Source organism: Alexandromys fortis, unplaced genomic scaffold (assembly GCF_014885135.2).
Source record: "Alexandromys fortis isolate MF-2015 unplaced genomic scaffold, M_Fortis_MF-2015_v1.1 scaffold_42, whole genome shotgun sequence".
Taxonomy (NCBI): Eukaryota; Metazoa; Chordata; class Mammalia; order Rodentia; family Cricetidae; genus Alexandromys; species Alexandromys fortis.
Genome location: NW_026067934.1, coordinates 3,611,273 through 3,637,318, shown reverse-complemented (window position 1 = coordinate 3,637,318; position 26,046 = coordinate 3,611,273). Strand labels below are relative to the sequence as shown.

Below are 26,046 nucleotides of genomic sequence, written 5' to 3'. Positions count from 1 at the left end.
CTTGTTTGCTTGCTGTTTGTTTTCTTATTTTTTGAAATTAAAATGTAGTTTCATAATTTCTTCCTTCCAATTCCTTTCTCCAAACACTCTCTTATGTTTCCCCTGCTCCCTCTTGACATCATGGCCTCTTTTTTTTTTCAGTTGCTACTGTTACACACACACACACACACACACACACACACACACACACACACACTCCTGAAAACATAACTACAACTTGCTCATTCTTGCAGTCTTACATGTTATGTACATGATCTCAGACCTGAACAGTAAGTACTAGCTAAGTCAGGCTACTCATCCCTGGGCCAGACTATTTCACCTACTCAGCATACTTGTCTTTCCTACGGTGAGTCCTGGGAGATTTCTGCCTTCCATTTAGGCATTTCTATTGGTGCTATAGTTATTCAGGTCTTACTTAGGCAGCCATATCATTGAGGTATCATGGGATTAGCTTCCCAGTTGTTTTTTAGGAGACACAATTTCAAAGCACCTTCCCTGGCTCTCTGGCTCTCCTGCCCCCTCTTTCTCAGTGTTGTTCGAGCATTAGGTAGAAGAGTTGTGCTAGAGCTGTATCATTTGGGGCTTGGCATCCCACAATCATTAGTGCTCTGCATTTTGACCGGTTGGAGTTTTCTGTCTGATCCTTTTTTCTTGAGTATCTTCTTCACTGACTCAAACCTTTTATAGTCTGACTTATGTAATTCTTTTTTTTTATTTTTTTAGTTGTTGAAAAAAATTTCCTCCTCCTCCCCATTTCCCATTCCCCCCCCCCCCCTCCCCCTCCCCCCCCCCCCCCCCCCCCCCCCCCCCCCATTCCCCCTCCCTCTTGAGACTGAAGAGCAGTCCAGATTCCCTGCCCTGCAGGAAGTCCAAGGTCCTCCCACTTCTATCCATGTCCAGGAAGGTGAGCATCCAAACAGGCTAGGCTCCCATAATTGGTTTCTAGCCATAAATAAAGGACATTGAGCCTATAATTTGTGATCCTAGAGAAGCTAAATAAGAAGGTGAACCCAAAGAAAAACATATAGTCATCCGTCTGGATATGGGAAGTAGACAAGATTGCCGGGCAAAAACTGGGAACTTGAGGGTGAGGTGGGATGGGGGTAAGAGGAAATGGGGTGAGAAAAGTGAGAAGGGGAGGATAGGGGGAGCTTGGGGGAATGGGATGGTTGGGATAAAGGAAGGGAGGATATGGGAGTAGAAAAGTTTACGTAATCCTTCACACATTCTCTGCTAAGTTACAAACAACACCATTTTTAGCTCTGTGCTGCTTTGCGATTCTCAAAGAAGTTATTTGTTTTCCTGCAGTTTCAAATGAAACAAATTGCTTAGTTTTGCTGTCTACAATCTCAGCGTAGGATTTGTAGATTTTATAAACACTATTGGAATCCCTGTTTTCTTCTGTCTGCAGACTATTCACAGTGACTGGATGGCATCTAGTAGATGTAATTAATGAATTCAATACATAGCAAAAGGAGGTGACCTCAGAATTCTGTAATTGTGACTTCAGACTGTAAACCCTACTGACATCCATGTCAATTACTTCTCTCACTTGTCTCCCCATAAAATCTCTCTCACCTTAACCATTCTAACTTCGTGTCACTCAGAATAGTTTTACCAGTATAAAAGAAAAAGTCTGAATTCCTAATACTAATCTGATCTGCTCTGCTGTCTATGTGAGATTGAGAGCAAGAACTGATGTACACAGCATTTGTTGAACTGTGAGCAGTGCAGTCCTTGGCCTTCAAGCCAGATCATTCATGTCCTCTACCACTGTTCATGAAACAGTAATAAACTAACCTATTAGATTGTAAACAGAGGAAAACTAAGCCCTAAAGCCCCAAATCTGATACTATTGGACTGTGTTGGTGAAAATATTGAAAACAAAATCATGTAGCTTTATCAACATCATGCAGCCTCAGGAATTGAGAAATCTTTTCTCAAGGTTCAGTTAAAGAGTAGAAGGAATGAGAATATAAGCAAAGAGGTCAAGACAATGAAGGGTTTACCCACTGAAACAGTTTGTCTGAGTTAATGGGAGCTCACCAACTCCAGTCAGACTGGGAAGGAACAAGCATAGGACCAAACTAGTCCTTCTGAATATGGTTGACAGTTTCATGGCTGGGGCAGACTGAGGGGCCACTGGCAATGACATCAGGATTTATCCCTACTGCATGTACTGGCTTTTTGGAATCCTATTCTCTTTGGATGTATACCTTGCTCAGCCTAGATATAGTAGGGAGGGCCTTGGACCTTCCAAAAATCAATGTGCCTTACTCTCTCTGAGGATTAGCTGAGGATTAGATGGGGGTTGGGTGGAAGGGTGTTTGGAGGTAATGAGAGAAAGGGAGGGAGAGGAATTTGGATTGGTATTCTTTTATAAAAATTTAATAAATTAAAAAAAATTGAGAAATTTTGCCCCTTACTCTACCAAATAAAACTTTTTCCATTACAATAGTGTGCCACCAATGTCTTATAACTTGTGCAGAAAGTACTGGTTGTATTTCTCCCCCATCTTTTAAATAACATTTGATAAATCACCAACATTGATGTTTAAGGATAAATTTGTGTTCATCATAGGATACTATTTTTGTAACATTATTTGATTATTTTCTTCCATATTTCCATTATCTCCTTTGTCTTTCCACTCATTTAAATTTAAAATCATTGTGTTTTAGTTGCCTCAGAAAGGACATGAGTCATAAATCAAAGATACAAAATTAGCTTTCTGCATTTGAGTTTTCAAAACCTAGATTCTTCTAGGAATGTGATATATATATATATACACTTACATAAGGCAAGTAAAACTTTCTTATACTGCAACTGAGCAACAGGAGTTATAGAAACATAACCCCATAAGCACAGCTATTGGTGACTGTCAAAAGGAAAGCATAGCTCTCTTATTTAAGAGCTGATCCTGCTTGGGTATCAACACTGCAGGTAGATTTACAGGAGTGATGGAGATTGCCATGTTTCCTCAGGAGAATCCAGAGACAACAGTAAGATTCTTGTGGATGGATACTTTCATGATAGAATTAGCTTTCTGAAAGTATATACTGCTTCATGGAACTTTCCATTCTCCACCTTGTTGTGGGAGCAATGGCACAATTTCCAGTGACCTAGAAATAGCAGATCAAGTCTGACCTGGGTAGGTCCCATCAAAAGACCATGATGCCTGGATTAAGGTTCAGTAGGTGCCTGCATGGGAACCAAGTGACTCACAGGCTTCTGCTTTATATCTCTACTTTCCAAAAGATAGGTACAGTGATAGCCAACTCTGTAATTTAGACATGACTTCAGGGAGAACCATAATTTCTCAAGTTTTCAGTTTCCTTAACTCTTACAGCTCAAAATAGGAATCAAGGTAGATTGGAAAAAACTTAGAAAAGTTGCTTTCTTGAACAGTCAAGAGTATGGGCTGAGATTTATACTCCAATGCAACTAATGTCAATCAAAGATGTGCTCTCTACACTCATTTTTTGAACTAAATTCTTTGGGGGGTGCTTCAATTATTTCTTAGGACTAAAGACATAATATTAGATAACAGGGCAGGACTGAATAAAAATTCTTATTACTGCCATTAAGTAGTTTAGATATAGAACTTAAGATGAAAATTTATACAAGCCATGCTGGATATTTGATAGCCACACTTCTTTCAGATTCCAACTTCCTGGAGGTTGTTCAGTGTTTGTTTTAAAATCTATTGTATTACCTGAGCACTGTGGGCAACCAGTAAATATAATTAGACACCCAATATGTGGAGATCACGTAGGAAAATAAAAAGGCAAGAGGGGGAAAAATGGTAAGGCGTGGCAGAGATTTTAAAGAGAACATACTTTCTTCTCCTTTCTACTTTCTATCACAAGGCCTGTTTCCTAATTAGTAAGCTTATTTGCCGGACATCTTTCGATAGCTTGTGGGAGAGAAGTCAAGACTCCTCCCTTCCCTGCCCCTTCCGTGCCCCTAAAGAACAGAAAATGTTACATCAAACAATGAGGGATCTGATAAGAACCTCAAACTTCCTGAGGTGGATGGGTCTGTGTTTTTAACCTTAGGGCTCATTTTCACTTTCATTACTGAAGCTGCACTTAGTCCATTCTCACAGTCCATCCTCCCTTGACTTAGTGCTTCTTTATAAACTTCATACACTAAAGAGTGGTCTTAAAGTCCCCTGGTGGGTTTCCCTATGAAGAGAACAAAGGAAATGCTTAAGTGGACTCAGCCTTGTGTATAATTACCACCTCATCAAAGATGTAGCATATCCTTTTGATCCTTAGTGAGATGGAAGGGAAATGACCCATTAGCACTAATGGGTCTTTGCAGGTAAATGCCCTGTGCATAAGTAGAAAGATCTGCTTTTTAATGACCCTATGTGTGAACATGCCTGGATGGACATCCATTAAAAGCCAAGTTTCCTATATAGTTGAATCTCACCTGTTGCCTTTTTCCTATTCCATTAGAATGACGGGGTTTGTTTACTCCTGTCCTTCAAGTGGGCCATATAGAGGAAAAGGTAGAGCTGGGATATTTTTAGCAAATATTGTGGCAAACATGTGTCATGTAGTCAAGTTAAAAAAAATGAGAGGTAGGGTAAGTTTCTTAAATTTCAATACTATCCTATATATGTATATATATATATATATACTACTATATATATTATGTGATATATATATATATATTATTATCAGTAGTATAATATCAGGAACCATAAACACAGAAACACTTAAGCAGCTCTCAACGACACCCTCTCATAATAGCCAGAGATAAGTAACTATTCCCCAGCAACTACACAGGCTTGAGTAAGGAATCATGGGTAAGCTTTGTGCTTATTTCTGACTAGATGCTCCAACCCTGTCATTCATTGATGTCCATAGTTGATGTAGGTGGGTCTTCTTTCAATGTGTTGCTTTCATTGGTTAATAAATAAAGAAAACTGCTTGGTCTGATAAGGCAGAATTTAGATAGGCAGAGTAGACAGAACAGAATGCTGGGAGAAAGAAGGCAGTGAGACAGTCACCATGCCTCTCCTCTCCAAGATGGATGCAGGTTAAGATCCTTTCTGGTAAGCCACGTGGTGCTACACAGATGATTATTAGAAATGGGTTAATCAAGATGTGAGAATTAGCCAGTAAGAGGCTAGAGCTAATGTGCCAAGCAGTGTTTAAAAGAATACAGTTTCCGTGTAATTATTTCGGGGCATAAGCTAGCCAGGCAGCCAGGAACCAGGGCAGCAGGAACGCAGCCCGCCACTCCTTAGTACACATAGTATAAGCTCCTTAAATTGCCTTACATCTTTGATAGCAAGTTTGTTCCTCTGTCGAGTGGAATTAATAATGCCTACCTTAGAAGACCATGAGGGTTACAGAGAAAACCTCAGTGTATTTAGTACATATCATGTACTCTGCACCTGACTGACTATAGGGCTGAATAGGTTCAGATAAGGTGATTTGGAATGTCCTTCTGTATATGTGTTGCTTCTACTGGTTAATGAATAAAGCCATTTGAACTGATGGCTTAGTAGAGTAAACCCAGGCAGGAAACCAGAATGAAGAAAGAGAGAGAGAGTAAGTGGGATCAAAGAGATGCCATGTAGCTGCCGAAGGAGAAGGACCCAGAACCTTTCTAGTAAGGCAAGGCCTCATGGCAGTACACAGATTAATAGAAATGTGTTAATTTCAAGATGTAAGAGCTAGCTACCTAGGAATACAGGAGAGTGATTGGCCAGCAGTGTTGTAATTAATACAGTTTCTGTGTGATTTTTCTGGTCTGGGCGGCCAGGAAGCAAACGAGCAGCCTCTGTCTACAAAATGGCATCAATGTGGGCCAACTACATTCACATAAAACATGAGAGAGCTTGGGAAGGAATTCTAGACACAAAAGAACAGAGTTAAGCATGGTTTTTTGGTAGCAGCATTTTTTTTTCAGCATGTCTCCTTTTAAGTAAAGGCTTCTTGACTCATCATTAACAGCAAAAAAAAAAAAAAAAAAAAAAAAAAAAAAAAAAACCCTGCATGGATGGCTTCTTTAAAAGTCAGTCAGCTTCCTGTTTCATGCTGGTATCATGGAATGGCTCTGGCTCTTTTGGGAGGTTCTACACTGAAATGGGGTCTGTGGCCATGTCTTTAACAGATCACAGTGAAAAATACTTAAATCAACTTTAGAAATTCTTTGCTAAAGGGAAGTCAGATGGATAACTGTCTGGTTGAATAGATATCCTTCAACTGCCAATACCTTCATCTGCTTTGATACATGAATGGTCTCATCCTATAGCAGTCTATAGTAGATTCCGTAAGAAACACTTGTAAAATCTTATGTGTAAACTTTCCTGGAACTTAGAGGTTCCAATACGTAATTGTGTCCCTGACTGGAAAAGTAAACATTGAAGACTTGCTGTATACGAATCTGATTGTTAGTCTCTCTTCCACCCCGGCAAAAATTCCCAAATGATTCCTTAGTTCTATTTTGTACATCATGCCTTCAGACTAGTGACTTAACTTGGTCAACTCCTCTGACATTGGTCCCTCCATTTTCACTCTCAATTCTAGCTCTTGCTGACGTGTGTGTGTGTGTGTGTGTATGTGTGTGTGTGTGTGTGTGTGTGTGTCTTCCCCTGCAACAATTCATTATCTGGTAACTCCACCTTCATCTGTCCACCTTATTGACTCCACGTCAACCTTCCTATTTTTTTTTTAGGTTATTGTTGTTAATTCTCTCTCTCTCTCTCTCTCTCTCTCTCTCTCTCTCTCTCTCTCTCTTTCTCTCTCTCTCTCTCTCTCTCTCTCCGTGTGTGTGTGTGTGTGTGTGTGTGTGTGTGTGTGTGTGTAGATGTGGACTTACCAAAGCATGTAGATTTGGAAAAACAAATCTACAGAATTGGTTTTCTTCATTTTGCATTAAGATAGATTCTGGGGATTATATTTAGATCATCAAGCTTGCTTGGCAAGCACCCTTACCTTCTGAGCTACCTTACTGGCATCCCAGTGTGTCCTGATTTATCCAATATCTTGTTCCCTCTGCAATCTAAACTGGAAGGATCCTAGTGTGAAATCTTTTGCTAAACTTTAAGCAAGTTATTCCCAACAATTTTTCCAGACAGATGACTGAGATTGTGTCATTTTGATCTTCAGTTATCTTCAGTTACCTTCATTTCTCTAATCTTGTGTTTTCTTGGCATTCCATTATAGTTTGCAGTACACACTACTTTCCTTATAAATGCCTTGCTTCTACCAATGATTCGTTATAAGAATTTTTTCAATTTTAAGTGTTCAACTCAAATTCCACCTTGATAATATATCCATCGATGTTTCAGTCTTAAATAAGTATGTTCTTTAAATCCTGACACAATCTTGCATCTTTTTTTTTTTTGAAAATTGTTGTTCTTGGTGTTTTTCAGGTAGATCTCTTCTTTCTACTTAAATTATAAATATTCAAGAGATATTGGTTCTTTTAAAATCTCACTTTCACTTAGTAGGGCTCAGTCATTATTTGTTGACTCATTTAATGCTTATATAATGAATAGTTAAGATTTAATAAAAAAAAGTCATTCAAATAAGAAAGCATAGCAGCAGCTATATTGTTATACCATTTGTATGTGTCTGGCTCCCTTCTTCTGAGAATCATGGAGTAAGTTAATAAAGAGGATGTCTCTTTTACTGATCTCTTTACCGATCACAGAGATTAAGCCAGAAAGCCCATTAGGAAAATGTAGTGCAACGAACACTCTTTTCTGTTTGATAGAGTAATTTGTTAGAGGAATTCATGAGTAGTTTTAGTTAACATACACTGCATTTATTTGTAGTGAGAGATAGAGGGATGAGTTAAGAATACTGAAGCAGTTTGAGGGATCAGTGTGTGATAATGAGGATACTTTGTTTTCTTCTGAAGATAAAATAACTGTGAAACTCTTTCAGGGAACTAGTTTGATCCTGTCCTGACCCTCTACCAGGGCTTCCTGAATGTCCAATCACACCCTGAGCTCTGTCATATGCAAACATAGCCTCACTCATGAAGCCTCCATATCATAGATATGGACACTTTGCTCTTTACAGACCCATCTATTCTGTGGTCCTGCTGTTATCATAGAGCAAAGGATACATTTACTTCCATGTAGAATACAGCCAAGGTAGTTTTGGTTGTGGATCTTCATCTCTGTTCAGTATGTTCAATAACTCCTATCTGCACTTCATGCTTGTGTCTGTGTGTCTCCCTTTATTCTGGCTTGCTTTTGAGCCAACACCCAATAATGGCTAGGAACAGAGACCTTCTCTAATGAAAATACCTTTTCTTGGCTACTCTGCTGGTTCCAGGTGTTCCCACCTGACACTTTCCTTCCATACATGACAACATATTGTTTTAGCTAAAGCACAAACAAGAGCAGCAACAACAATAGCACCTATACATTTCCTAAAAAGCAGAAGAAAGCAAATTTAAACATGAGAATTTTGTCTGTGTGAACAAGACCTCCTTTCTTCTTGAGTCGTTGCTCACTGGCAATGGCATTGCTATGATCAGAACTGGGAAAAAAGGGTGGGTCATACATGGTGAGAGAGGTTTGCCTAGCATTCATTGGACTCTGGAATCAATTTCCAGCACTGAAAAAAATGGGGAAGAAATCTCAGTCTTGATTATTATCATATAACAATAACTGGCATCAGTGAAATACACTCAGGTTTAAAAACCCTTGTATAAGCACTGTTTTATTTGTACTGCCTAGCAAGCTACCAGTGAGGAAAGGTCATCATGAACAGATGCTGGAAATGCTGCAAAGGTCCTGTAGTGCAGGACAGTGATGCCAGAAAATGAGGGAATCACACTGAAAGTCCTGTCTTCTGAAACTGATTATTTCAGTTAATCTACCCTGGCTTATACAGTGTGCACTCCAAAGGCAAAAGGCCCATTACTACAAAGTACAGGAAATTTTAGGAAGTTATAGCCAATTGAGAAAAGTAACTGTGGTATTAGTGGAGCCCCAGATTCGCAGGACACAGAGATGCATCTGCAAGCTCAGAAATGTCTGAAGAAAAACCAGTCCGTTTTCCGCCATAATTGTGACAACTTGGTATCAGACTCTTGACCAGTGGTCCACATTCTTACAATGCAAACATTTGAAGTTTAGATGCAGAGGCCACTTCTCAACTGTTGTTCACAGAGGGAACATGAGAACCCTGCAACTGTCCCTGCCATGGCTTAATACTAATATCTTCAAGAGAAAGGCGGGAAATTCACCAAGGTTTGAGTTCAGATCCCACGGCTTTCCTACAGGCAGATGTTGAAAGCCAATATTTTCCCTTATTTTATGGAAAGACTGGAACATGATTTCCAATATGACATTATTTTCTAGCTGGACTTTTGAGCAAAACTGCCTATAGAAGAATGTTTGTTTTTAAAGGAGGATTCTGAGCCCTGTAACATAAAGACTGATTTGTTTATGTGTTTGCCAGCAGGCTGAGGAGAACCTGGTGGTATGCTGAATGGAGACTTACAGGGAACTACTCTACGTCAGTAACACTGGCAGGTGGGGTATGACTTCAGGCAACTAAATCCATGTCAAGCCAACTTCATCTTGTGGCTTCAAAATTTAAATTTGAAATTTGGCATTTTAAGAAAAGATCAGGTGGAAAATTTTTTCAACATTTTCTTTTGTCCCCAGCTAAATGGCAGCAAGCCTCCATACCTGTGATCAATACTCTTAACAGTAGACAATTCTGCCACCATTATGTTTTTGTTTTCCTTCCATGTGTCATGCCCACTTGAACTGCAGACGGGTTTGCTAAAACCACAAACTTTGTTAGGATTTGCATATGGATTCTCACTGAGCATAAGAGTGACTTTGATTCTACCAGGCTCTGCAGAGCACCCAGACGTTACGGTTATGTGAGCAAAAGAGGCACGCACTGGGTCAGCACAAGTAAGACTTCCAGCATCAGGAGAATGAGGCTTGCACTTGAGACCTGCCTCCAAGGCTACTTCTTTCTTTACTACTTTACTAAAATATTCTGAATGATACGAGAAAAATAAGTAGCACTGAAAATGACTTCTGGTAATGAACGAAGACTTACATGTATAAGGTCAGTTACAGGACCTATGCAAATCTGCTATTTTCCTGAAAGGTTATGTTGTTCCATATAATACTTTGTCTTTAATTTTTTTTTATTTTAAATAATTTAAGCTTCTCATTTCAAAATCAATGAAAATTTATTTGAGGTGGGTGTGTCTCCTACTGTATTAAGTTTAAGAGAACTTCTATTCCCTGTAATGATGGCCTGTTTAATACACATCAAAAAATGAGACTTAGGCTACCTTGACATACAGGATAAAAAGTTGCATTCATCACTTGTTTTCCAGAGAGTTTGAAATCATATAGCAGTATAGAACAATGGGTAAAGCATTATACATGGTTTACAGGCATTACTAAAGAGATTCTAAAATATTATGAGAGTTACTGAGTTAAATAAAGTATTTTTTCTTAAGCATTAGAAGATTTTGGTATATTTTTTAACTAAAAGGAAATTTCTTTCACGGTGAAAGATAGAATATTTTCAATATAATTACCACACAATGCTGTATGTTATAGTATCTCTAAGAACTTTATGTGTTCAGTATGCAATTTGTATGAGAAAGGATTCACCCTCAAAGACACGGAGGTAAAAAATTTACTCTGAAGGCTAAGGGAAATGGAAGATTGGAATAGCTGAAAAGTGAGATATAGACTGTTAAACCAGCTAAGGACTGTTTGACAAGACAACTATAAAGTTTCTGTTTGCTCACCTTGCTTTTTGTGAATCTGCAAATGCTAGCCTACTACGGAACACATACAACAAACATAGGAAAAGTAAAAATTTTGCCATAGTACCTCAGGAAGACTAAGGTCAGAAATGCAATACATGTGTTATAGGTAAGACAAAGGGTGGGAAAGGATGTGAAAAGTGGGAATCAAAATAATGTTTCTTATTTAATGACCAGGAGTGAAATTATCATCATTTTCTAATGAATTGGTGGCACACATGTTTAAAATTTTTATGCGAAAGACAATGTTTCAGTTTATCTCATGGTATTCCTGACAATTAAAATAATGACTTTTCAATGAGTGTGTAGAGCAGACTACCCTAAAACATATTATCCTCCTGCCACAGGCTCTAGAGCACTGATGACAGTTACGGCTCACTAATCGGGTGTATAAACCATGTTTGTGGGACCCGGAGATGCGGCTCAGCCCCAAGAAGAGGTGGTTAAGAGCAATGACTGCTCTCACAGAGGACTTGGGTTTGGTTCCCAGCACTGACATAGTGGTTCACAAACATCAGTAACTCCAGTTCCAGGGCATCTGATCCTGTCCTTTGGTCTCTGAAGACATAGGCATGCATGTGCTACCTAGATATACATGCAGGCAAAACACCGGTACAAATAAAATAAAACAAAAAAATATGATAAAAGAATATGATATGAAGAGATCTTTCTGATACAGTGAGTGTGCACTCATCTCCCCATTATGAGACGCAGCCCCCTTTATTCCCTGGCAATGCTGCTTTGTGTTCCCTGCAGTTTGAAATGGCAGAACTGCTAGGGATTAAACTGAGAAAACATTAAATAAGTAGCGAGCACCAGGAATGGATAAGTTTCTAGGTGTGATGAGTGAAAGTGGCGGCCGGGAGTATTAGAGACAAGGGGGCATGAGAGAAGCTAGCTGGAGTGCCCCAAGACAGGTGGGTGTTGAGTCCGGTGCAGTGAACGTGGGTATCATAGGGGTTATAGCTGGACCTCACGCAGAGACATCGTGGATGAACACAAGAAAGCACCATTAAAGAATGAGGATGCCATGTCTGCTTGACCTAGAGCCTGTAGTCAGACTTGTCCGCAGCCATTAATTACACTCACACAGGCGTGGGAAGGAGCAGAAGTTTGAATATGCTGTCTTTTTCCGGATACTGTGGCCACAATCAAATCATCACTTCTGAGATTTGATTAATAACTTATATTTAATTTAAAAAGCTTTAAAATGTGTGTGTGTGGGGGGGGGCCTTGTACACCACTTAGGAAAGAGAAAGAAGAAAACACTTAGCTGGAGTTACAAGTAGTTATGAGGGATGAACCCTAATTGGATTCTGGGAAGCATATTTGAGTCTTCTACAAAAGCATCTCAACTGCTGAGCCATCACTATTTAAATGTTTGCATTAAGGGTGGTTCTATAAGAGAACTCAATATATTTTGTGGGTCTGTGCATACCCCAACACTGTCCAATTTGAAGAGATGGCGGCTTGATGTAAAAAAAAAAAAAAAAAAAAGTAGCATCCGGGAGGCAGAGGCAGGAGTTCGAGGTCAGCCTGATCTACAAGAGCTAGTTTCAGGACAGGCTCCAAAGTACAGAGACACCCTGTCTCGAAAAACCAAAAAAAGAAAAAGTAGCATCATGGGCTTGATTATATTATATGTTAGATCATCTTCCCTAGTTGATACAATTCTTCACATATAAATTCTTAACCTGACTCTTGACACTCAATCATTCAATAATGACAGCAATTACTAGAATTACAGGGATGGTAATTTATTATTATTTATTATCATATTAAGGTATTTATAATTATTTATTAAGCAGATCTAAGCAAGGAGTTGCTTCATGAGGACAGCTTTTTATATAATCCTACAGTTGTCCATGATTCATATCTGTGTCCCAGCAAAAATCAAATAATTTTGTCATGGGCCATCAAGCTTTTCAAAACCAGAGGGAACCATGCCTGCTAAACTTATAAACGCAATGGTCTGTGATGCAAGAGAGTCAGCACATTAATATTGAAACTTAAAGCGTCTAGAGTTTCAGAACAACAAAGGACTTCAGAGAAGTGTGTGTTGGCTGTCTGGGGAGAAGTAACTTGGGAACGAGGTTTGGAGGAGGAGAAGGAACCTTCTTCAGATGAGCTAGAATTAGTAATTGCTGATATCTTAGCAACTGCTAAGAAGCTAAGTAGTCCAGATGGGTTGGCTTGGGAAAAAACAATAAAGGAAGTTGGTCAAGAAATAACAAGCACCTGTTATATTTGAGGTGAGCCTTACAAGCTCCAGGAAATGCTTAAGAATACATTCACTTACTTTAAGTCCTTTGATAAGAAATAAGTAAGATATTCACACGTAAATATTTATCAGTGCATGGAATATAAGTTTTCAAAAAGTCATAATGATACCACTTAATACCACTATCTTAACTGTCTTAGTATAATATTTAACTTCTCTTAGCCTTACTTTGTTCACTGGCAACATGAACCTAAGTACTACATCTTCAGCGATTTTTATGATAACTAACACACAAAAGCATGTTTAAAACACATTAAATCATTCAGTTCATACTTAGTAAAGGGAAGACGGTAGATTTTGGCAGTCATGTGGCCTGTTTAGGCATATACACACATGGAATGTTGCAGAGGCTACCAAAGAGCAGCTGATGACAAAATGTGTCCTTAGGTGTAATGTGGCATCGCTTCCTGTATTGTGTTTAATTAAAAAAAAGCAGCAGTTGACTAAAAAGTCCAAGAAAAGGCCAATTTTTTTAAAAAAAATATTTTACTTATTATGTATACAATATTCTGTCTGTGTGTATGCCTGCAGGCCAGAAGAGGGCACCAGACATCATTAAAAATGGTTGTGAGCCACCATGTAGTTGCTGGGAATTAAGCTCAGGACCTTTGGAAGAGCAGGCAATGCTCTTAACCTCTGAGCCATCTCTCCAGCCCCCAGAAAAGGCTAATTTTAAAACAGACACACACAACAACCACACATGAGGCATTAACAGCAAAGTCTGATATTAAGCTGTGTTAGAAGGCCAGTCAAGCACAAGAAAGCAAAGGGCTGTTAGCAGTCCAGGGCCATGAGACTGAACTTTCTTTCATGAGGTGACGTTGAAAAAATGACCTTGGAGCACTTCTGCAGGATTACTTCATACCAAATCTCCCCAACTTTTCAGTCTGTTTTACTATATTAAAGATTTGAATTTTCTGAAGTAGTGAACAGACTCTAGAATTTCTCTACATCCTAATATAAAACACACTTCAGGCTGAACCCTACCTGAGTGAGAGAACTCTTTCAAAATCTCTCTTTTGTGGGAAATGTATAGTGGACAGGTGTAGGGTCAGTGGGGGCTGTCTGCTGTTTAATGGAACCTCAGGAGTCTGCTATGAATCCTCACAGTTCCATTGAGGGCGATAATCTAGGTCCCTCTTTCCTTCTGGGTTTCTTGTAAGTTTTCTGGCTTTGTAGTCACTGATCCAGGGCAACACACCTTGAAAGGCAATATAGGAAGCAGCTCTACTTTCTCAAGCATTTGTTTTAGTCTTTTTCATACACATATTTTAGCGCCACTTGGTTTTCATATTATCACCATCTTCATAAATTTGTACCTTATCTTCATACTAGACTGATGTGGGTGTGGGATTTCCCTCTGTGTGCTGTATTACCATTAATGAATAAAGAACTGCTTTGAGCCTTTAGCAGAGCAGGGTAGGGTAGAGCACAACGAGGTGGGGGAGGACTGGACTAAATGCTGGGTGAATAAAAAGGATGGAATCTGAGAAAAGCCATGAAACCCCGCCAGAGTCAGACGCTGGAACTTTTCCCGGTAAGCCACAGCCTCGTGGTGATACACAGATTAATAGAAATGGGTTAAATTAAGATGCAAAAGTTAGCCAATAAGAAATTAGAGCTAATGAGCCAAGCAAAGATTTAAATAACATAGTTTCTGTGTGATTATTTTGTTGTTAGGTGGCTGGGATGAACAAGCAGCCTTCCTTACAAGACTAGATTCAAGAGATAGAATAATCCTGCCCCCTTGGTTCCAATACAGAAAGCTAAAGATCACCTGCAGGGACACGTTGATGCTTTTTCTTTTGCCCTGAACTCAAATACATCCTCAAAGAAATTCAGTAGATGCATAATTGTACATTGTGAGCTGTCTCTCATAGGTGTTCCTGGTCCTAGAGAGGACATATGTTCTAGTTAAATCTGTTTTTCAAGAATTTAGGTCTAGGACCCTAACCCTAAGTTAGTCTTGAGTGTCTACTTGACTGAAAGACAGCAAGGATCCAGAGCTTCAAGCTTGCTTCCTGGAGTTCTGAAAGTAGAAACCAACAGCACGGAGGGAGATGGAGGGAGCTGTGAAGGTCTCAGAGACACTCGGGCAAACAGATATGGCCTTCTACCAAGAGTTGGTCTCTCTCCCTTTCCCGCCCCTGCTTCAGCCTCTCTCTTTTCCTTCTCTCTCTGTCATTTCTTCCTTTTGTTTTCTGAAGATAGTCTGAATAGATTTATGCTGTTTAAATCACCAAGACCTTTGTTTCATTAAAAGGAGAAAGGTCAAAGCACTAAGAAAACTGCTGATTATGAAAACAAACAAAGACCTGCTATCATGCGCACTTTCCCAATGTCATAGAAGTTCTGGACCTTGAAAGTCCAAGGTCTAAGAGAGTGACTCAGTTCTCTCTGGGCATCATCTGAAGAGCAGACAGCATCGAAGGTTGGTCTTTAGCTGAACCAGAGAGCTTGCATCCATCTGACTCTTTGGAAACACACAGAGACTTGCAGCTCTATCCCACAGGCGCCACCATCCACATGTTTCAGTTATTGCAACATTTTTTTTGGGGGGGGGGGCGTGATAAACCTGGACTTTTTTCTGTAGGGCATGAGTAACTGGGTTCCACTTTCCGGGAGTGATTGTGCTGGGGGGGGGGGGCCTCAGGAGAGCTGCTTCTTTGCTGTAGGACTACCATAAGCAGGTCCGCAACTGTTCTAAACATGCTAGCCATGGCTTGAGGGTATCAAAACTCAAAAACTTTTCTGTAAATAGGAATAAGCACCTAGGCATGGTTCATCCAGAAATGGTAAGGGCCAAGGCCTTAGAACTATACCGCAAACTCAAAGGCAATGTGCAGCTCCACGGGGTTCCTTTCCACCTTGCACCTGGCTTCATCACTCACATAGTCTATGTTAGAAAGTCCATAGGTGTTTCAGATTTCTTCTCAATGTGCTGTTCCAGGCTGTCAGTAGCAGTCAATAGAGACTGAAATGAACAACCACAATAATTATACTTCCAGGGATCTGATGACCTTCTGACATTGGGACCTGACTTTCTTTTCTGTCCTATGTATGTAGGAGTCATGCCTGTAACATGCATATATCAATGTGCTTCACACACATAAAATAAATAAAACCTTGATTGTTCTACAGTGGAGAATCAGGAAGGAGAAGGCTGGATCTGGAGAACATACTAGCTGGACACATGGCCATGTAAGTCAGTTCTCTCTGGGCAGTTGGTGACACTCAAGTTCCTGTGTTCCCAGTGATGGGAAGGGAAGTCTCGGAGTTGAGAAATATTGAATAATCTAATGTAGGAAAACTCTGCCTAATGCAGCAATGATTCCAAGCTGAGAGTGCAAAGGATGGTGGATTTAAACAACACTGAGTTCTTGGAGCAGGATACAGACACTTAAGTTGCAATCTGTCTTGAAACTTATACATGGACAGAATGCTCATAGTGAATGTTAGACAGGAGGCCATAGGGGACAATGCATGTCAAGGCAAGGATGTCTGTCCTCTGAGAGGTGGGAGTGGATTTAAAAAAAAAAAAAACTGTCAGTGGTTTTATAGTTAAGAGAATAGACTTGGGCTGATTTCTGCAAAGCCTGGGAATTCAACAGAGTCATCAAAGAGAAACAATGGTTTCACATCTCTAATTGTCTTTTAAATAACCATGCTGTAACACTTGTGTGGGAAAGGAATAACGAAAATGTCAAGTATCACTTTGACAAACTCACAGCCTTATTGTCTCTCTGTTCTGAGCTGTGGTGCTTGACTCCAAAGTGGCCCCTTACCCCATTGAGCTTCGCCTATCGTCGGCACTGAAGCTAAAATATTATTAATCTGTGCTACTTACTCCACTGTCCTGCTAAACATTTTTATTTTCAACTCCCCAGCTTCTGTATGATGTTCAACACGCTTCTCCATCAGCAAAACGCTCTGCTGTCTTCTGAGATGCAGAGACTCTTAGGAACACAGCAGCCTTCTCAGTAGGTTCACATTGCATGCCATGGAAATCTAATTGGGTATTTATTGCCAATTTGTAAAGAAGTTAATGTAGTCCGTGCAGCTGGGAAAACACCTGCTGCATTCTGGAGCCCATGGTGACAGGTCCGCTCACTGGGGAGTGAGACAAAGTGAACACTAAAGCTGAACCACTGCCAGCAATGAGACCTTATGGGGGCGGGTACCAGCAGGCAAGATCTCAGAGGCATGGTGATAGTATGGAGTGCGTTCCTAGGATAAAGTCTTAGAGACTAGGGAGGAGGGAGCAGGTGCCAGGGACATGGGGGTCTCAAGGAGATACTTCTGTAGCAATTAGAATAAATGCCCTACCCTCTGAGGGGCCTCGTTAGCCACTGAAAAGGTTTCTTCTCTCTCTAACTTTCAAATGGACCTTTAAAATAACCTCCCACAAACTGAGAAAACTTTAGGATTTCACTAGGTTATAAAGAAGACACCAAGATGGTTGTTTGGCATTTCTTCCACTGCCGATGTCACACCCAGCGCCAAGGCTACATTTGAAGTCAAATTAGTCTCTGAACATTCTCTATTTAAGCAAATAAATCTCGCAAGACAAACCGGCTACCAGAAGCCAACAGAGCTCAGACATATTTGATCACGGTCAGCGCTTTGTAAGTAATATCCCTTGGTAAATGCTTTTCAAAATACAACGTGAAAAGGCAGAAAACAGGAAGATGTGCCTTGTATTCCGGCCCAGAGTGTGAGGGCCAGTGGGTAAAAGGTCGTTTGAGTTACAAAGTAAAGTAGCAGTAGCGTAGCGTAGCGAGTTTAGGATGTATGCACATCTTTCCTTAGAGACAGAACCTGTTAGAAGGGAAAGTCTTGGATGTTTCCGGTTGGGGGCCTTTAAGTGGCTTGGGCTCAGGAAACAACAGCAGGCAATTAGCTACCTTCAAGCGGAGATTTGAATGGAGATACAAAAAAAAAATGTTTAAAAGAGATGAGGAGGGAAGGAAAGGGACACCCTCGAGAATGAAATACTTTGGAATTCCTGAGAGAGGATAAAGGAGGAGGAAGGGAGAAAGAGTTCACCACCTGCTGACCTAGATACGATCCAAGAATGACTCGGTGTAATTCTACTAAGTGGCCACGTGAGGGCACGCTCTGCTACGCACCCAGATGCACGATGGCCCCAATCAAATTCAAATGTGCCTCTATTTGCTGACGGATGATTTAATATTTAAAGAAGGGCATCTATGACAGATGGAGTCCCAAAACTACTCGTCTTTTCTATTTTTACTCTTGAACTAGATAAGTGAATAAGCAAGTCTGACCTCAATTCGAATTCCCGGACACTCATAAAGATGACATACAATAACCTCATTTAAATCTATCAGCTCTTTTCCATACACTTTTACGAACCAAATCGCAAATTAGGACAAGAGATGCACTAGGAGGTTTTGCATTATCTCGCTAAAGAGGCCGGGGCTCTAGCGTTCCAGAATGAATAGAGCCGGACTATGGAATTAGCCCAGAGCACACGAAGGCGGAGCCTTTCATTGCGTGTTGCAGCTTGCTCTATAACCAAAGGGAACAGACATCGGCAGCTGGGAATAAAGATGAAAACCAAGCTGCATCACCCGCGAGACTTGGGTAGTGTCAGAAAAGATCATTTGAACATGGTCATTAGCACGGAGGAGCTTGTTTGTGACTATTTCCACTGAGGTGGGGAAGAGAGAGGTTTGGGTTTCACATCTCCACGTCTACAAGATGAAACACAGCCACGGACAAAAGCGAACTTTACTGTGCAGGTTAAATATGGAATTTTAAGTTCTGGAAACAAAGCGATTCTGTTTCCCAGCGCAAACGGAGCGAGTTAATCACCCACCCCCCAACATCAGGGAACACAGTACGTGGCCCTATGCTGCCCTCTGGTGTGTCTGTCGGGTAGAGGAACGTAAGTGTCAAAAATCTAAATCAGCCCGGTGACTTCGGAAGGCACCGACCTCCACTCAAAACATTTAAAAGGTTAGCTAAAGTTTGTCTCACGTAAACGGTGCCTTGTTTCAGGATGCTAGTGCACAATACGTAGTGAGGACCTCTAAGCGCACACCGTTTGTTTCCGGGGCTTTCCTGGTGAGTTACGCTGGGAATTATATGGACTTCATGAACTACCACAGGCGTGTGGTGTAAGCAGACTGGTCTCGCTTGGAGAACGAAAGGTGTTTTGAAGAGGGTGTGTGTACATCAGAATAGGTTTAATTATCAAAGGTGACTGTCAGCGAAAACAAGCCCCAAATAAAGCCACCGACTTAGATAAGGGGATTTCTTGCCTCTTGCAGCCTCTAGCGGCGCTATCCTACGTGACTGGCTTGCACGGTCTGTTCAGGGCATCAAGTCAGGCAGGTCTCACATCCAGGGAAGGAGTAACAGCCCCTGATAGTCTTTGGTGGTGCTTTTCAAGCATCCCTTAAGCATGGCTTCATCAATAAGTCTTCCAGCTCTCCTCAGTTTCAGTGCCCACGTGTGGCGCCATTGCTCTCCTCCTTGCTGTGTGCTCTGCACGAGTGCTCAGACACAGTGCGCTTCTTGGGACGGTAATTTTTCATGGCGGGACCCTGTCACCCTCTCTCACATCTGCTCGTCACCCCTAGCAGAGGGTCAGTGCTCGGTAAATAACATCTAGCTGGCACTGCCGTCCTGCAGAGCGAAGGTGAGAGTCCAAGGGAGATGACGTCTTACACCACGCTCTCTCTCCTTGGGATTCTTGGGGGTTGTTGTTCCAATTAAAAGTCACACAGCCATTCACAAGTGGAAACCTCAGCCTAATTTTAGGGACTAGTTCTCATTTTGTGACCTGGAAAGGTCTGAAAACACAGCAGCTTCACAGAATTTGTTGATAAAGAACCTCATTTGCATAAGCTGAAGAGAAGGGTCTGTAAGAAAGAGTGCTTCGTACATAATCATGAGACATGCAGTATCCCTGAGTCCACACGAGAAGCCTTTCCGACCATGCGTGTGCCTGTTATCCAAGGCCGAGACACAGGGCGATACAGGAGTGTGGCTGCGACTTCCTCATCCCATGAGAGGCTCGGGCTCAATGGGATATGATAGTGAGGGACAGGGCAAGACACCCATGATCCTCGTTAGAGTCCACGCCAGCACCGCCCGCCCCACATGCATGCATGTATACGCGCACACACATACTGAAGCAAACACACACAAAACTAATTATCCATCTGGGAGATTAACCTCTAACTTAAACAGACTTTTTGTTGTTGTCTTTGTTTCCTTTTGTTTCTATTTTGAGACAGACTTTCTCTGTGTAGCCCTGGCTGTCCTATAGACCAGCAGTACCAGGCTGGCCTGGAAATCACAAAGATCTGTCTGCCTTTGCCTTCCTAGTGCTGGCATTAAAGGCTTGCATCACCACCACCCAGAAAGTTTTTGTTTTTTAAAATACGACTATAAACTGAGTTCCTGGACAGCTTGGGCTGTTACACAGTGAAACACTGTATCAAAAAAACAAAGACCAAAACAAAAGACCATGAATTTATTCCCAATATCAGACTGTGATTCACATTTTCAGTATTTTTCCTTAATTATGGGAAATGCTTTTCTTATAACCAGTATTAAGAAGCAGTAGACGTTTTAAGAAAACATATCTAAGATTTGTAAAGCTACCTTTATGGCACACACACCCATCAGAAGAACACCACGACAGCCTCCTATTCTGCTTACATCCATCTCAATGATTAAGCATCAAGTAATCTCTTTTAGGAGATGGTGTCCCAAACATCCACAGAGACATAGCCCTGGATTTCATTCACAAACTGGGCTATGAGCATTGAATGCTTCAAACCACAGTGGACTGCATGCTCCTAGTCATTTGAATTTATGACATGGCCTCTGAGGTCTCTAGCCATAGTCATCTATGTGCCCTGAGGTCTCTCTGACATAAACAAGGCGTTGTTTATTCTGCTGTGGTGGCCTGGCCAGTGCCCTTCACAATCTCCCCATTTCCTTGACATTGGCCACCTGGGTCCACCGTGCAAAAGGAGGGTATCCCCTGAACAGAAACCAAAGATTTGGGAGACTTTTGTCACAGACAAGACAGAGAAACAGTGGAGGTCGCTAAGCTGCATTTCTCTACATTTCTGGTTTGGTGTCAACAAAGCTATTAGATCTGAAGCAAATGGGGTATCTTAGAAGTTAACAGGGGCTCACTGAGAAACAAGGGAGACAACTATTGTTACATATCTTCTGCCTGACAAATAAAGAACCAGCATTGTAAATATGTTTGACAATTATGCAAAATAAAACACTTTCTTCTTTCACCTTGCTTAGAAGCTGCACTTTTTTTTTCCTCTAGAAAGACTGCTGTTGGATTTCCCCTGCCAGTTCTATAACTCTCAGTGCATTTACTTCCTAAATCAAAGGAAGAGATCTGATAAGTATAAACCAGCAGCCTTTTAAAGCAAAATATGCCTGAAATGCTATCTGAGGGGCTTTGTCATGCATCAGGGCAGAGCAGGAGGAAGTCAGGAGGATGTGCTTAGCTCTGGGTTTGCTTATCTTTCCTGTAGGTGCTGCTCCATCCCTGGTTGAGACATTCAAGCCTCAGCTCTCTTCTACTCAGAATGAAAAGCTAATGGAACCTTCTCCAGTGCCTTTTGTCCTGATCATTATGATGAAATATAAAGCTATAGTTCTCAGTGAATCACAAAGACCCATCCAAATCGGATCTAATATTATTGTCTCCTATTATTGGCATGTCTTCTAAGCATCTTAAAAATTAAGCCTCAGTAAAGTAAGAAAATGTCAGCTAAGACTTTCTGAACAGCCCGTTAAGGCAGCATTCATGTGTGTGTATATGTGTGTGTATGTATGTATGTATGTATGTATGTATGTATGTATGAGACAGACAGACAGATAAATGATAGATAGATGACAGACAGATAAATATAGATAGGGAGGTAGATAGATGACAGATAGATAGCAAGAGCATGTGTATATGTACATGTATGTAAATACATGTATGTATGAGCCTGTGTATATCATGGAGGTGGTGAAGAAAAATAAAACTCACTACTGATCATGAAGGACAAGACAGGCTCATAGCTGTTGGTATGAAAGCATCTAGGGAATGTAATAAAGGCGGGAGGGGGGGGGGGGACTAAAGAAAAGCTCAGTATACATCTGGTCCCATTAACTCCAAACTGATGGAAAGCCACAGAGACTGAAGGCTTGCAGGTGCTTACCTTTCTTAACAATATCAAGATTACGAGCACATTTTTCTCATCCTTTAAATTTTAATCATGCATGCATTCTTAGGTGTTGCATTTTTGAACTGTTATTAAAAATACATATGTTCATGCCACATTAAAGGAGAACAGAGACTCGTGTGTTGTATTATTAATCATTTGCAAAAAACCAACATTCCTGTCAGCCTTTGCAGAAGGCCTGGGCCTGTTTCCTATCAAAGGGTTTGTCACTCGTGGGCAGATGCTGTGCACTGTGAAGGCCTGTGCCTGTACCTGGTCAAAGGGTTTGTTACTCATGGGCAGATGCTGTGCACTGTGAAGGCCTGAGTCTGTACCCTGTCAAAGTGTTTTGTCACTCGTGGGCAGAGGCTGTACACTGTGAAGGCTTGACCTGTACCCTGTCAGTCAAAGGGGTTGTCACTCATGAACAGAGTACAGGAGCTGTACACTGTGATTTCGCCAATACTTACTCTTAAGGTCTAAGTTTCTGGCTCCTGCAGTGATTTGCGTTGTAATTTTCGTGTCAATTTTTACAGTGTGGAGATTGCTGGTGTCCCTTGAAATCATCACATTGTGCCACTGATTGTCATTGAGTGGTTTATTTGAGCTCCCTTTGATGAGGTTAGCACCATTTCCCAAGTCAAACACATAATGTAAGTACCTAGAAAGAAAATGAAAGAGAGGGAAGAGTCATTGCTTGCTGAATAAGCCATGATGATAAACAAGACATTATAAAAGGGCACTTTCGAGTGAATTCCTCCTTCTAAAACCTTAAGATGGAGCGGCCTGCATGTGAAACTGAAAGCAGAAAGGATCACCCTCTGTTCTGGGCTCCCCATTTTTGGCATCAACTCATCACACGGACCTAGCAATTCTAGTTAAGGGAGATGGGTTCTCATGTGTCAACACGAAGTTCTAATGCACACGTCCTGTTCCACTTGTCTTTTTGTTCCACCAAGACCCCTGAAAATATGTGCATGATCATCCCAGGAAACTGCTTACAATGTTTTTCTGTTGAATTTTCATATTTACCTGGACTTAGTAATGCTATATGTTGGTTTGTATGTGTGCTCCAAGGCTGGGAGGAATCTAAGATGTACACAGGATGGCAAGGGAAACGTACATGCTTTTCTGTATGTTATGTGCATTACCTGGCATATTATCCAGTCTATATTAAATGTACAATAATATTCACCTAGGGTGAATGAATGTCCAAATGCATGGAAATGTATCCATTTGCTATGACATTATCAAAATATTTCACTAACTCATCATTTTTTCTGAACAGAACCTTCATCGCAGAACTAAGCTTCAATTAATTAGAATTTCATTAAAGAACTAATCCGATAAACTGAATTAGCTATTTAATTTAGCACAAAGTAGCCTATTGCATTGTCAAAACTCAGGAACTCCACATTTGGAGTATGGGGGTCACAGGAACCCTACCATGAACTAGATCTGATCTTCACTTACACGTATACTTGTATACACATGAAACTGCACTGTTTCAGATACACAGAAGATGTCTCTTAAAGGCTTTGAGCAACTAAGCCATTTGTCTTCCCCCTCCTGTCTTTCACCATATTAAGATAACAAATTGAGTTTCATATAGACTTTTGGATATTGAAGTTCACCTTACACAGTTTTTTCTCTTTTCATTGAACTGACATGTACATACCCTTTAACTAATTCAACCACAATAAAGTCGTTTCCATCCCCACTGTTATACAGAATTAGTCCATCCAGGGATGTGGTCTTGAACTGGAAAAATAGATGCATAGAAGTGTAGGCTTGCAATGTAGCTAAGGCAACATAGCTCGATTTGGTCTTGAAGGTGACGGGATCTGCAATGATGTTCCTGAAGCCAAACCTGGCATTGAGCTCACAGTAATCTATATCACCATTTTTGCATAAGTCAATGTATGCCATCCCATTAAACGTCAGGCTTTGCAGGTGTCCAATGAAGTTTGAGGGAACAGAAGAAAGATAACGTCGTTCTGTGATGATACCCGTCTCTATGTTATGAAACTCCAGTCTTGTGTGGTCACCTGCCATTTGGCCTAAAAGAAAAGATAACACATTGGTATATTGTGCATCTGAAAGACCCTTCCAGACTTCCATAGGACACTACAAATTTTGACTGTAATAACATATTTTTAATTTTTTTTTACTTGATAGGTAGCTTACAGTAAGAATATCTGGGTATGGTTTAAGGGTAAGGAGTTCATATATAATAAAATTTCTTAGGCCAGGATTTAATTCCCATGTGAATTTTAGCTGTAATAAAACTTCTGATGTTCTTCTGTCCTGTCAGGACTTGAGGGGTTAAGGGAAGGGGATTATGAGTTAGAGGCCAGCTTGACCTACATAGTTAAGTTCTGTACCAGCCTAAGACACATGGAAAACTGTGTCTTGTTGTACACAATAAATACTCATTAGCATGTTATCAATTTCATGAAAAGTAAAAGAAAGGAAGGAATGGAAAAGAAGAGGGGAGCAAAGAAGGTAAGAGGGGTCAGGAAGAGCAATAGATCTAGATGACTGCACATCCATTAGCAACCCACACATTTTAGCTTTGTAGTTATGTAATGTTTCTCTTTATTTTCTTTCAGAAAAAAATAATTTTTATATATTGTTCTATTCCGTGTATAAATAGGAAAGAGCTATTAATGTTTTTGTAATAATGAACAATTAAAATGTATTTGAAATTAAAAAGAGTCTTTTTACTTTCCCTTCCTTGTGTGGATATCCAGATTCACCCCTTAGAGCCGTCTTCCTATTACTGTAGAGATTATCTCTGACCTATACCATTTTCCTCACATTCTTCCTCAGAAATAACCATTTAAGCAAAATGCATTAATTCAAAGCACATTCAGTTCTGAGGAGGATACAAGTGCCACGAATCTCGGAGATTCTGTGTCTCAAATATCCTAGTGGGATGTGTGATTGCAGCTTCATTCAGGGACAAATCCTCATAAGCCCCACCTCTCTTCCTGTCTCACCATATGTCTATGTCAACCCCATTAATAGTCAAATACCGTTAACACCGTATTACCTTTAGAGTAATGATTCTATCTTCCTGTAACTTTGGAATTAAACAGAAAGATAAGGACTTGCTTTCTAAATGGCAAAGCACAGCATCCATGAACGCTAATCCTCACTTGTGGCTCACTCCCAGCCTCTTATTCTCAATTAAACTCTACGCCTCATTTTCTGCTACAACTCAGAAAGGTCACTTAAACTGAAATCGAGTTCTTCCAACCAAGTTCTTGGCTAGTTTCCCTATCTAATTTGGCATAATTGGAAAATTTATTAAGCTCATCCTATGCTATCATCCATAACATTAATGAAATCATTAATTAGGGCCAATCTCAGAATCACCCCTAAGAAAATGCACCGAACCATTTTTCTAGGCATAATGAATACTGAAACTACCTATGTGGGCTCTCACCAACACTCTGAGAAGCTTCCATTTGGTTAATAAAAGCAGCAAAGATGCCGAGTAGTATCATAAAACATTGCTATACATAAAATATAAAAGGAATATTTGATTATATAAGACAAAATATTTATGTTATCAATTGACTTTAATGGCTAAAAATTCATTAGTACAAAAGAAGTCCCCTGAATTGTGTTCTGTTTAATTTTTAATCTCTGAGAAGCCTCTTTTCTCTAAGATGACTCATCTGTTATCTTTTTTTATGTTTTATTTTTAGTCAATGGTTTAATTTGACTTCTGTTCTACACATTGAAAAGCAAATA

The 26,046-nt window shown here is 40.4% G+C and overlaps 1 protein-coding gene across 1 annotated transcript in view; it reads right to left on the bottom strand.

Moving 5' to 3' along the window:
* The window catches only part of Nrxn1 (neurexin 1), a 1,063,094-nt gene that overhangs the window by 557,276 nt on the left and 479,772 nt on the right, over positions 1-26,046 (bottom strand). The window contains exons 12-13 of the mRNA XM_050146062.1: positions 23,963-24,344; positions 22,755-22,945 (exon numbers count right to left, since the gene is read on the bottom strand). Of these exons, the coding sequence (XP_050002019.1) occupies positions 22,755-22,945; positions 23,963-24,344 (573 nt within the window). The remainder of the gene's footprint in view (positions 1-22,754; positions 22,946-23,962; positions 24,345-26,046) is intronic.